Source organism: Narcine bancroftii, chromosome 2 (genome assembly GCF_036971445.1).
Source record: "Narcine bancroftii isolate sNarBan1 chromosome 2, sNarBan1.hap1, whole genome shotgun sequence".
Classification (NCBI taxonomy): domain Eukaryota; kingdom Metazoa; phylum Chordata; class Chondrichthyes; order Torpediniformes; family Narcinidae; genus Narcine; species Narcine bancroftii.
The window spans coordinates 355,691,409-355,705,403 of record NC_091470.1 but is presented as its reverse complement, the minus strand read 5'-3'; the positions used below and the strand labels follow the sequence as shown (position 1 = coordinate 355,705,403).

General features: G+C 41.5%; 1 protein-coding gene across 5 annotated transcripts in view; it reads right to left on the bottom strand.

Moving 5' to 3' along the window:
- Positions 1-487: 487 nt before the first annotated feature.
- rab12 (RAB12, member RAS oncogene family) overlaps positions 488-13,995 on the bottom strand; it is a 45,363-nt gene continuing 31,855 nt past the window's right edge. Inside the window, exons 4-8 of one of the 5 annotated variants that reach the window (XM_069922365.1) lie at positions 10,810-10,899; positions 7,195-7,299; positions 6,930-6,945; positions 6,517-6,535; positions 488-2,029 (exon numbers count right to left, since the gene is read on the bottom strand). In XM_069922365.1, the coding sequence (XP_069778466.1) occupies positions 1,786-2,029; positions 6,517-6,535; positions 6,930-6,945; positions 7,195-7,299; positions 10,810-10,899 (474 nt within the window). In that variant the 3' untranslated portion in view covers positions 488-1,785. Of the gene's footprint in view, positions 2,030-6,015; positions 6,132-6,467; positions 6,536-6,929; positions 6,946-7,194; positions 7,300-10,809; positions 10,900-13,995 lie in introns of all 5 variants that reach the window. The other 4 variants (XM_069922367.1, XM_069922368.1, XR_011352558.1 and 1 more) reach the window with 4 other exon arrangements.

The following is a 13,995-nucleotide window of genomic DNA, read 5'->3' as shown; positions in this document are numbered from 1 at the left end:
TGGCCACACACAAACCCATAAATACTCCAGTGTACACCCTCTTGCTCTTCCACCATTCAACATCCAACACCCCTCTCCCTATACCATATCTGTCTTGTACTCCACCACAGCTCACTCTGATTCAAGGGGATGCTTCCCACCACCTGCTGATCATCATACTCAATCTCAGCAGCCACACCGAAGTCTAACACAGAAAACACCACCAGCACTTCCAAAACTTTCCCAGAATGAGATGCAGTGCAAGCACCTGGTGCTTATGAAGAGTTCAAATGAAGATGGAATGTAGACCAAAATCAGAAATTATTTTAGATGTACATCAGTAAGTGACAATTTTAAATCTGTGGATCATAGCACCATTTTCTCAAAGAGACAAGTTATGACCTGCTGAGAAAATCATACATCACCGAACATGTACAATAGTGCCCTCATGCAAAAGATGGGTGCACTCAATCACTTCCAGCATTGAAATAAGGAAACAGTTGAGGTATTTATGGGTATATAGTTTTAATAGGTCACAATTTTATATAACATGCTTATATCTGAATCCATCCAAAAAAAAAATCAGCTAACATCAAAGAGACAGACTTTACTTTTTTTTAAATAACATGCACTAATAGGTGGGAAGACTTTATTCCCCATACACCAATGACCAAGCACAATCTGGAATCAAGAGCTATGAGTAAATCTGCCCTTTGTGGGATCCACAATACAAACTTTTTTTAAAAATCAAAATTACTTCCCCATCCAATTAATACAACGAAGTGAATACTGTTCTAGTTCCACAAAATCCTTCAGTCTTGGATATAGAAGTTACTCTTGTTGCTTGTATTAAGAGCCATGTCTCAAGTGGGGTTTCTTTCAAGTAAATTACACCCACTTTGCAATGCACTTGGCACCTAGAATTTAAAGCTAATGTGATGAAGGAGTGCTGTTCACTGCTATGATGCAAGTGTTAGGTGCAGTCATTTGCACAATCAAAATAATCTTTGAACAGACCAAAATTTAAAATATTTGATCCTCATAAGGCAACTTTTATAAAATGCCCACTTGAAATTTCAAGTACACTATAAAATACTCACCTATAATATGAGCCTGAACCATTTGGCCAATACCCCCCTCCCTTCGGAACTTTCAGATTAAGTGCTTCTAAAGCAACTTCAAATTGTGTTCTTTCACAACATACCTTTTTTAATTAGTGTGGAAGGAAGATTTTGTCTGCTCTGACCACAATTGTATTATGCCTTTGATAAAAGACACAAATTACATGACCCATTTTTTGCCGCTGCACATCAAATATTTTTGTGCTTGGCTTTCTGGGAACAACTCTCGATGCAAATATTGTACACTCTAGTTTTATCCGAATAAATAAAACAAAAATCACAATTTACCATCAAGTTCCCAATGCTCCTGGGGAGATAAAATACATACCTGGAGTCTATGCACCAACATACTTACCAACCATGTCTCTAATAGGTTCCCTTATATGCACATTAAGATTTCCAAAAATGCATTCCAAATTGGGTTCATTAGTTTTTCTAATGTACCCATTTTGAACTACTCAGCAAATGTAGCAGTAATACTGCGATTACCACTGACAATAGCAGCTTTCTGCTAGTAATTAGAAGCCAAAGAAATGGCCTTTTTGCAGTTCAAAAACCACTTGGTACGACACGCCGACATTAAATACTGTACTAGTCTTGAAAACATCAACATTGCTAGAGATCAGGAACTTTTTTAAAAAAACGTGCAGTTATTCTGAACAGAGTAATTTTATCCTATACCATTTTAAAATCTCACACATATAAAGTTAGTCCGAGTTCCCCTCTGATCATTCCTACAAAGTGCAACGATGAGACTGATTGCATTGCAGCCACGTACGCAAGTACGAGCGCAGTAGGGCGCAGGTGAGAAGCACCGGTCAGCAGCAGCGAATGTTTGGCCGAACTGGTGGGAGCTCTGGTGGAATTTCAGGCTCTGGCTGTAGTGACAGGATGCTGTTTGATAACTCACGATTGGGTACATCAGGCATCTGAAAGGTTGAATGGGGGGGGGGGGGGGGAAAACATTACAATTATTTAAGTTTCAGTCAATGATCAAAAGAGCTGAGCTAAAAGATGAAAGCAAAATTCAGAGAAGCTATAACTTAAAATAAATGTTGTCATAATGCTTTGCAATTTCCATGCAACTTCAAGCTAAAAAATCTAACGTAAAATGGATCAACAAAAATCCACTGTATTTACGGGATACTGCAAGACAAACTAGGAGACGGTGTGAACAAGGTTAGAGAAAGCAATGCCGGAGATGTACACGATGCACTGTTAACAGTAGGACTCCTCCAGTGTGTTGTGAACCTTGCTTGTTATTAATCAACAAGGTGACATAGGGTACAATGAGGGGAAAACCGATTCAACAATTTTGATGGTTGGTATTCCTCAATGTTTGAAATGGGCCCATTTAGATAATAAAGGCAGCAGTTGTCATTTCCGCTGTGGAAGTTGAACTCAATGTGTCAAAAATTGCAGGTTTATGTAGGCTTGAGATCTTAGAAAAACAGAACAAGTTATTCATTGAAATCAAGCTATAAACTTCACATTCATAATTTTACCTGTTTACAATCAAACAAATTGGCAGTAGTAAATTGCATGATTATAATATCAGTCATTAACACTTATTTATCAGATCAAACATGCTTAGAGTTACTGCGACATACAAAACACTTAAGTATACACATTAGATGGCATTGTAAATATGATGCTTGCTGATGTTTTAGGGAAAATAGCTTTTTTACAGATGCCCAGCATTCTTTATGACGAGAAGGTCCCTTTTCTGACATCAGGCATTAATTAAAAGGAATGCCAGCAAGCAGATCAACAGCCAGATATATTAAGGAATTCTTAGACAATGATAGGAAGGAAAAAACTTTTTAAAAATCTAACATATCAATTCTGCTTTCTACAGAACTTTAAAAACAGGCCAATATCAGCCCTTCTAGTCTGCACCGATTTATGTGAAACTCCACTAGTTCCACCTACCCACTCCCTGTCCATAACCCACCAACCCCCCCACATCCATGTCCTCATCTAACCTCCTCTTAAATGACAGAATTGACCCTGCTGCAACTACCTCTTCCGGTTATCATTCCACTCAGCCACCACTCTCTGAGTGAAGAAGCATCCTCTTATATTACTCCTAAAGTTTTGCCCCCTAACTCTTAACTTATGACCCCTTGTTCCAATCTCCCCTACCCTCAGGGGAAAGAGCCCATTCACATCTATTCCCTTCATAATTTTAAATACCTCTATCAAATCCCCTCTCAACCTTCTACGCTCCAATGAATAAAGTTCCAGTCTACCCAATCTTTCTCTGTATTCAAGAAACTGCACTCTAGGCAACATTTTTTTAATCCTTCTTTGCACTCTCTCTACCTTATTGATATCCTTCTTATAATTTGGAGACCAGAACTGCACACAATACTCCAAATTTGGCCTCACCAAAGCCTTAAACAGTCTCAACATCACCTCCTAGCTCCTATATTCTATGCTATGATTTATCAAGGCCAGCATACCAAAAGCCTTTTTCACCACCCTATCTACATGGGAATCCACCTTCAAGGAATGATGAACCGTTACTCCAAGACCCTCTGTTCCTCTGCATTCCTCAATGCCCTCCCCTTCACTCCAAACATCCTATTTTGGTTATTCCTCCCAAAATGAAGCACCTCACACTTATCTACATTAAACTACAACTGCCACCTTTCAGCCCACTTTTCCAAGCAGTCCAAATCATTCTGTAGTCCATGAAAACCCTCTTCACTATCCACAACTCCCCCTATTTTTGTATCGTTCACATACTTACTCACCCAATTTACCACCCCGTCATCCAAATCATTAATATATTTTACCAGGATGGTATGGATAAAAAGGGTTGGGATAGATCCAAAAGTAAATGGGAAGTGGATACTGGTTTTATTTTTTCCAAAGATGATTGGTTAGATATTTGTTTATAATAGTGTAACTAGATTGATAAATGCACATTATACAATGACTAACTATAATTTTTTTACATCAATTATATTTAACACCTGAAAAATTTAAAAAGTACGGTTTTCATGAATCAGACTTGTGTTTTAGATGTGGTGATACGGTTGGAACTTTTTTTCATGCCGTTTGGTCATGTATACATATACAATCTTTTTGGAAGAAAATTCAATCGTTTTTAGAATATCTGTATAAGATTAAAATAGTTTTAGATCAAACAGTATTTTTATTGGGTAGTTTGCAACCTTTGAAAGGTTAGATAAATTTCAACTTGCTTTTGTATATTTAGCTTTATCCGTAGCGAAAAAATGTATTGCTAGTACGTGGAAAGATACAAATATGGTTGATATTAATAGATGGCATAATGAGATGAGATATTGTTTAATAATGGAAAAAATTACGTATGTTTCGCGTGATAATTATAATTTTTTAATTAATAAGTGGTCGTTATATTCAGAATATTTACATTTCAATTTACATTGATTAGATCTTAATATGTATATTTAATTTTTCTTTAATATTTTTTCTTTCTTTATGGCCCTCCTTAGGAGAGTTGGCTGAAGGGGGGGGGAGGTTCTTTTTTTTTTATATATATAAAAAATAACATTCATGTTTATGGTTAATTGTTGTATATGTCATATATTATTTGTTTTTTGAATGAATAAATAAAGTTTAAAAAATATATATATTTTACTTTTGTGGGAGTTGCAGAACTGAGGAAATGTTGGAATTGAGGGGCAGTAGCTGTAACATAATCTACCACTAAAAATTAATCCCTAACAAAGAAAATTATCAATATTTTGAGGCATTTTACTATGAGTCTATTTCATAAATAGTTAAAAATGTCATCAATTCAAATGACCACACTTCATTCCATTGGATGTGGAATGTTCAAAAATCCCAATGTGACTGTCAGTTCATGATGTAGAAAGCACTGTTCTCTTTCATTAATTTCTCAAAATGCAGCCAGTGTTCAAAATCTATTGGAGCTGGGTCACTTTTATACACCTACTTTGGACACTTGTACTGCTTCCTAAGAAGGGGGCACTCCCAAGGCCAGCCCGTAAACATTTTCTCCCATTTGCTCCAACATAGCGGTGGGAAACTTAAAAAAAAACACCTTGCTGAGTTGCTGCTATGGCACATAATAGTATGGTATAGATGAGTTGGGTCAAAGGACTCTGAATGCTGTTGGAGCCACTTTAACCAAGGCTCTACATGGGCATTCCATTACATTCAAAACAAGAGCTTTTCAGAGCAGATGGTCTCTGGGAAAATCAGGTAATGAAGTGATGCTTAGAATCTCTTTGTGGGGATTGCATAGAATTCAGGTGGTGTGAATATACATGGTGTTGATCAACATTTAATGAATATTTACCAGGCTTTCATAAATGCAGAGATGGATTCATTACCAAAGGAATTGTAAATTGGAATTCAGCAATTTTGTAAATGGCAAAGACATCAGAAGTGAATGGTCCTGGCAGAATTCAAGTCAATGGGTGAGTAAGTACTCTTTAATATCACTGTCATCAATGCATCCATTGACTGCTGATGTATCAAGATCCAGTGCCACAATTAATTGGATTTAATTTGTTCTGATTGAAGATTTGTTAGTCATCCCTTTTATTAATGGCATTGGACAGGTACTTTCATTGGAAAGGAGATGAGGAATATTGGCTTAATGTGGATACATGGGATTAGTATGGATAGACCAGGAAAAGTTGGGCCAAATGGTCTGCTTAAGTGCTGTACAACGCTCTGGATGTCACAGTGAGAGGGAGGCCAGTTTGGTAGTGATTCTACAACGTCTTAATCAGAGGTATTCTAGCTGGGTCTGGTCCCGATCTCTGGCGCTGTCAAGGCATTGTGTTACCCGCCTCACCAACTGTGCCTCATGAGCTAGCGGAGTTGCTGTCTCACAGTGGCAGAATCCTAGATCCAATCTTGCCCTTGGTGTCTAGGTGGAGTTTGTACAAACCTGTGAATGCATAAGTTTCCTTTAGGTCATCCGGCTTTATTCTACACCCCAAAGATGTGTGTTAGTAGGTTAATTGGTCACTATAAATTGCCTCCAGTGTTGGTGAGTGGAAGAGCCTAGAGGAATTAATGACAAAGTGTGGAAAATTAAAATTACAATTAATGTAAGATTAGTGTAAATGATTGGCGTGCAGTTGATGGACTGAACAGCCTGATTCTGTATCTATAATCACATGAAATTGGTCAAACTAATAACTAGGGGACCTCAGTAAAAGCTACTTCTGGTGAGCTGCGATTGTGGCCATAGAGACATGCTGGTGAAGTTTACTCCTCCATTTTATTGGACCCCTACTGATGATTGTCTTGGCTGGAATGATACTTGTGAAGCTAAATTCTTAAGTAGCGGAGTCTCTATTAGTCTTAAATTGCACATGACAAACCAGAAAATGGTACCATAGATTTGATTTTCAAAAGCTTGGTTCTTCATTAAAAATGAACTTGCCTTCTGACAGATGTTTTCACTGTAAAAAGAAACGGGAACAACAATTCATGCAATTTGGACATGTGAGAAAGTGAAAAAATTTGGGGAAGATCTAAACCAGATACTAAATAAAATCACAAAAAGCAATATACCAAAAAACCCAGAGATCTTCCTCCTAAGTAACATAAAAAACAAAGAATTTGGACTTGATTTGGATGGTGCACAAAAAAGATTTGTTAGGATAGCCCTAGCTGTAGCAAAAAACTGTATTATGTCAGCCTGGAAATTAGAAGATAACTTGAGAATACAACAATGGTATATAGAAATGAATAAATGTATTCCATTAGAAAAAATAACATATAATTTAAGAAATAACATTACAATATTTGAACAAATATGGGAGCCATACATGAAACATAATAGAGAAAACCTACCGTGGACACCTACCACCTAAAATGACAGAAGGACAAAAGAACTGACTCAGTGGAATTTCTTGTTTATTTTTATTGAGTGACAACATTGTTTGACGGGTTTAATGTATCTTGTTTTCTGAACTTTAAATAAATGGGAGGGGAGGTAGGGAGGGAGGGAAGGGGGGAGAAAAATGACACTGTATATATTTAAGAAGGAAAATGTATGTATCTTGATTTATATGGTTTATAGTGTGAAAAATAAAAAAATTTAAAAAAATGAACTTGCCTTATTTAAGATGTCATCTACAAGTTTCAAAAATATTTCACTGACGTTGTAGTTGTCCTTTGCGCTAGCTTCACAAAAACGCATCCCAGTTATCTGCAGAGCAAACTGAGAAAAGGCAAGAGTAAATATTCAGCAAAGTAGCTGAAGAGAAATGATAACTTTTTATCTTTAAATTATTTCACTAAAAATAGGATCAAAATCAGACATAAGCAAACTACAAAGGTTAGAGATCAAGTCATAAAAATTAGGAGGCTAAACTATGAATTACAGAAGAGTTCTGATGCATAATTACTTTATCAGAATATGGTGAGACCAGATCATTAAAAGAGGAATTAAGCTCATTCTTAATTATTCTTTTAGGGTAGTGGTTCCCAAACTTTTTCAGGCTGTCACCCCCTTGGCCTCAAGGCCACATCCTGAGTGACTCCCCCCCCACCTAATACAATGGGGTGTGGTTAGTGCTGGCACTGAGTGGGGTGAGGGGTGTTAGTGGCAGCATTAAGAGGGGGGTAGTGGCGGCGCTGAGCGGGAGGGAGCGGGAGGGATAGTGGCGGCGCTGAGCGGGAGGGAGCGGGAGGGATAGTGGCGGCGCTGAGCGGGAGGGAGCGGGAGGGATAGTGGCGGCGCTGAGCGGGAGGGAGCGGGAGGGATAGTGGCGGCGCTGAGCGGGAGGGAGCGGGAGGGATAGTGGCGGCGCTGAGCGGGAGGGAGCGGGAGGGATAGTGGCGGCGCTGAGCGGGAGGGAGCGGGAGGGATAGTGGCGGCGCTGAGCGGGAGGGAGCGGGAGGGATAGTGGCGGCGCTGAGCGGGAGGGAGCGGGAGGGATAGTGGCGGCGCTGAGCGGGAGGGAGCGGGAGGGATAGTGGCGGCGCTGAGCGGGAGGGAGCGGGAGGGATAGTGGCGGCGCTGAGCGGGAGGGATAGTGGCGGCGCTGAGCGGGAGGGATAGTGGCGGCGCTGAGCGGGAGGGATAGTGGCGGCGCTGAGCGGGAGGGATAGTGGCGGCGCTGAGCGGGAGGGATAGTGGCGGCGCTGAGCGGGAGGGATAGTGGCGGCGCTGAGCGGGAGGGAGCGGGAGGGATAGTGGCGGCGCTGAGCGGGAGGGAGCGGGAGGGATAGTGGCGGCGCTGAGCGGGAGGGAGCGGGAGGGATAGTGGCGGCGCTGAGCGGGAGGGAGCGGGAGGGATAGTGGCGGCGCTGAGCGGGAGGGAGCGGGAGGGATAGTGGCGGCGCTGAGCGGGAGGGAGCGGGAGGGATAGTGGCGGCGCTGAGCGGGAGGGAGCGGGAGGGATAGTGGCGGCGCTGAGCGGGAGGGAGCGGGAGGGATAGTGGCGGCGCTGAGCGGGAGGGATAGTGGCGGCGCTGAGCGGGAGGGATAGTGGCGGCGCTGAGCGGGAGGGATAGTGGCGGCGCTGAGCGGGAGGGATAGTGGCGGCGCTGAGCGGGAGGGATAGTGGCGGCGCTGAGCGGGAGGGATAGTGGCGGCGCTGAGCGGGAGGGATAGTGGCGGCGCTGAGCGGGAGGGATAGTGGCGGCGCTGAGCGGGAGGGATAGTGGCGGCGCTGAACGGGAGGGATAGTGGCGGCGCTGAGCGGGAGGGATAGTGGCGGCGCTGAGCGGGAGGGATAGTGGCGGCGCTGAGCGGGAGGGATAGTGGCGGCGCTGAGCGGGAGGGATAGTGGCGGCGCTGAGCGGGAGGGATAGTGGCGGCGCTGAGCAGGGGATAGTGACACCAATACAACATGGTGGCCATTGAGACTAGTTCTCACGAGAACACCTTGGCACCATTTATTTTGCTCACTAATGCGATCCCAAAGTTTGGCCAGAAAATTACTTCTTCATTAAACTTTTCAGCAGACTGAATAATAACAAGACTGATGGTGAGGAACGCCCCCTCCCTCACCTTTTTCCTCACTGGCCCATTTTCCCTAATCGGCCCCTTGGATCTTTCCACTGCCTGCAGGAGGAGCGGCAGCGCCCTCTTTGGGAATCATTATGTTAGGGTATCTGGCTGTCACTCTTTAGGTCAGCATTTACTGGCCATCCCTAATTAACTCCTGAATGGAAGAGTGCTTTGAGAGGCATTGCAGAGTGAAATTCAGAGTAAACCACAGTTACGAGTTTGATGCCACATGAGGACCAGTCTGATTTAAGAACAGCAAATTTCCTTCCCCTAAGGACATTAGTGTTGCAGTGTTTTACTTATTTGCGTTTAATTTTTGTTTTAAATGAGAATTCAGCAGTTTTGTTATTATGATTACTGATGTTAGTTTTATTTTAAAAATTCCAGATGAATTAATTACCTGAATTTAAATTCCCTGGCTGGATTTTAATTCATGTTCCTTTTTATCCCCATTACCTGCTCCTCTAACTTATGTACCATAGTACCAGACACACCCTTCCCATCCTGTGTGATGACAGCGGAAATCACAACATGATCAAATTTCTTCAAGATTTGAACTAATCAAATAAAAATCCATCTTCATGTATTTAGATACTGCAATGTGATTAAATTTGCAGTTTAACATCACAAACATCAGAGCACATCTGTACAAAGTGAAAGGGCGGAAAGGGAGTGGTAGTATGATTAGTGTTGCAGTAAGTGCAACACTGTTATTGCACCAGCGATGGGGACTGGGGTTTGAATCCTGCGCTGTCTGTTTGTACATTCTCCCTGTGCCTGTGTGGGTTTCCTCTGGGGGCTCCAGTTTCCTTACACTGGGTGTAATTGGGCGGCATGGGCTTCTGGGCCGAAATGGCCTGTTACTGTGGTGTATGTCTAAATTTAAAGTTCAAGTAAAATGTTTGTGTATTTAAAAAAAAAAGAGAATGGTGAGTGCCTGTAATGTCTTACCAGGAGTGATGGTGGAGGCTGGAACAATAGGGGCATTTAAGAGACTCGGAGACAGGCACATGAATGAAAGAAAAATAGAGGGTTATGAGGTATGGAGGGTTTCTTTTTTTTGGTAGGTACATTTAGGTTGGCCCATCATCGTGGTCTGAAGGACCTGTACCATGCTATAATATTCTATGTTTATGTACAGTCAAGACCTCAGAAAAAAAGCTGAGGGAGAGATGAGAGTTGGAGCACTGCTAGTCACCACAGAAAGTGGAGAAGGATAAAATAGGACTATCTGATAGATGTACTCTATGAATAGCAATGGATTGACTCATCATACAGTGTGCAGGATCGGAAGAAAGTCGAACTCCACAACAATGAACTATAATCGGAATAGTGGAACACTAATCAATTTAGAACTATATTATGCATGCATGTGTCTGCAATATAACAAAATTAAAATCCCAATGTAGAAGAAAGCATCTATCCGACATAGATAGCAAAGGAGATTTGCATAAGTAATCTTTGCTTATTATACAATTAAGAAAAACCGTGGAATTCTGAAAATGACGATCGTGCTGGATCAGATTGGCCAAATAGCCTTCCTCAACCTGCGATCAACTTGGCCTCCTCAATTTTTGTTACGGATATCAGGGACTGCGAGTAACTCCTTACCATTGGAGCTCAAACAGGATTTCTTCACAAAATAATTTGAACACTATTACCATTTAAAGTTGTACTTCAGGACAGGGGCTTTTTTTCTTGATAAGTTCTTACCTTCTCTCCCTGCTGACGAGTGACTGTTCGGTCAACTTCGCAATCTAGCTTATTTCCCACTAACAGAAGTTCTGCATCTTCTGAAGCATACTGTGCAACACAAGGTTTTAAAAAAAAGTGTGAACAGCTGTTGAGAGGGACTGTGAGATAAAGACGGACTTCACTTCAGACATTGTCAAAAAATCTCAAAAAACTTCCAGAATTAGCAACAGGAGAACCTCTCCAATTAACCAAGATGATCATAGCCATTGAAGACTAATAGGGGAAATATGGGCACATTCACTAGATCAGGGTTACTAGTGACACTGTCCCAATTCACCAAAACCTAATATTCTCCTGCCTATATTTGCATAAAAGTCTTGAAATTTGAAATAATAAGAGAATGTTGGAAAACAAAACAATAGGTCAGACAGTAAGAGAGGGTTGAATAGCAAAGTTAAAATATCGAATTGAAAACCCTTTGGCGGAACTGAACCTTGTATTTGTCACGCTACAGGGAGTGTGCAGAAGGGGTGGAATGGACAAAGGCAACATCTCAGAAAGGAAGTGGGCAGTGTTGCCATGGGGTATAAGATATAAATGATGTCATCTGGCTGATGGGCTAATTGCGGTAGATAACATGATCCATTGGCTATAAAATGGAGAAAATGAGTGAGAACACAGGAAATTTCTGATTATCTGCCATTTTGATTTTCTTTCCCACTTCGACTCTGGCACACTTGCCTATGGCCTCCTGCTATGTTTTATTAAGGTATAATGCAAGCTTGAGGAATTCTCCTCACTCTCCACCTGGCCATGCTCAATGCAGAATTGTACAACTTTAGCTAAAATCAGAATGGGCCAGGACTCTCTGTGACTGGCTCAGATTTTCCCTCTCCACAAGAGCTGCCCAGAATTTCACAAGTCTTACTCTCCCTGTATTCCCACTCTAATTTCCCTCATTAAGCCATCAATCAGATAGTCATTTACAGCCTATCCCCAAGGCAAACATGGCTTCACTCTATCAAAGATACTGCTGTGGTTCTCCCATCCATCCACCATTTTCCCTGCAGTTTGATACTAACTACCTAGTTCTCTCTGCTTCTCAGTTGTGACAAAGGTTCTACAACATGAAACATTAAACTTGTTTTTCTTTCCAGTAGATGCTACTTGCCTGCTGAGTATTTACAGTATTGTCTACACCCTCCAAATTACCCTTCGTATGGGTGGTAGCAGGAGATTAGGGCTACCAGTGAGCAAAGAGCATTATGTATCAATAATAATCAGTTAGGTGCAGTACCTAACCAGGTTACTGTTTAAATAAATTTTCTGTAGAGGACAATAAAGTAACATATCTATTATCAACAGTTCAACACAATTTTATTACTTTATAAAGTAATTGGGTACTTTTTTACAAGTAAAGCTATTGTAAGTAACAACAGGGTCTTACTGCAAGAAAGTCCACCTGGTGCTCTGAGACATGGATGTATATACAGGCTGACTTCTTTGTTACATGATCTTGGAATTTCCTTTTTATATATAAAACTGGAAGTTACACAATTCATCAAAAATGGGATCAAAGCAATATGTGAAGTTTGTTGCAGTTGTGTACTAACCTTTGTTGGGAGTGGTGATGGCCGCCGCTGATGACATAAGTGATATGACGAGCGGTGGTAATAGCACATATGTATGGATGCGTTAAGCGTTAGTATATGGGAGATGAATCTCAGGTGCAGGAGGAGGAGAGTGAAAGTGTCAGGATCACCCGTGTGGTAGTGAGCCAATGGGAAGGTCAGAAGAGTTCAGGTGGGTGGTGTTTGAGGAGTTGAAGAATGCAATGTGACGTGCTGAAAGAAACGAGTGAGTGTATTCTTTATTTGTTTGTAAGGAGTGGTTAATCAGTGCGGTAAACAAAGTCAGCTATCCTGTCCCACAGTCCTTATCCAAAGATGTTTCCACCGTGACAGAGGTGCACCAAAGAAAAGGTACAAGGACTGCCTAAAGAAATCTCTTGGTGCCTGCCACATTGACCACCGCCAGTGGGCTGATAACGCCTCAAACCGTGCATCTTGGCGCCTCACAATATGGCGGGCAGCAACCTCCTTTGAAGAAGACCGCAGAGCCCACCTCACGAACAAAAGGCAAAGGAGGAAAAACCCAACACCCAACCCCAACCAACCAATTTTCCCTTGCAACCGCTGCAATCGTGTCTGCCTGTCCCGCATCGGACTTGTCAGCCACAAACGAGCCTGCAGCTGACGTGGACTTTTTACCCCCTCCATAAATCTTCGTCCGCGAAGCCAAGCCAAAGATGGCAGATAAATGATGTCCAGAGAGAATTCCATCCCAGAGTCTTTACCAAAGGTTTCTCAGAATGACCCCTGTAAACTATGCCCAGTTCAAACATCTCATCTCCTTACAGTTCCTGACCTGAAATTTGCCTCTGAAGCAGTTTGTCACATGTCTGGCCATCTGTCCTGTTAAACATTTGCCAACTACTGTTTGAATAGAGAGATTTGAAGGCTCCATTCACAAGGTGCCATCAGTGCCTGTGGCCCCACCACAGACAACATGTACCATTGTTAAGGTAAATATTCAAATGTCTTTTCTCTCTGGAACCATATAAATTACAAGAATCAGGGAAATCCCAGCTGTAAGAACACCTTAGGAGAAGGGGTAAAGCACTCTTTTTTTCGACTTTCTCAGGCAAGTGAGAAAAAAAACGAGGAATATATCCATTCAACAGTTTCAAACTAGAGGCTATAAATATACACCACACACAACTAACAATGACTTTTGAATTAGCTGCAATTTCACTTGATTCACAATAGTCAGTAGAATGAAAAAGAAATCAATTTTGCATTCATGATGGAAATAATGGAAACAATGAATCACCCTATACACGAACCAAGTATCTATAGGGAAAAATGAAGACTGTAATTCAATTCATTGAGGGAGACCACAATTTAAATTCCACATGCATGACAAACATTTGCTGCTCTTTCACCTGCTCTATTATATGTAACCACCTGAAAAACCAACTCCAAAAAATGTGGAAGAGAAGAAATAATAAGAATTTCACATGTCAGATTATCTTTTGTACCCCATCATAAAGACATCCTCTTTGTGACTGGTCACAGACCTAAGTAGAAGAATTTTTTTTTGGCACCAGTCACTGACAAGCAGTACAAAGTATTGTTTTTTTTT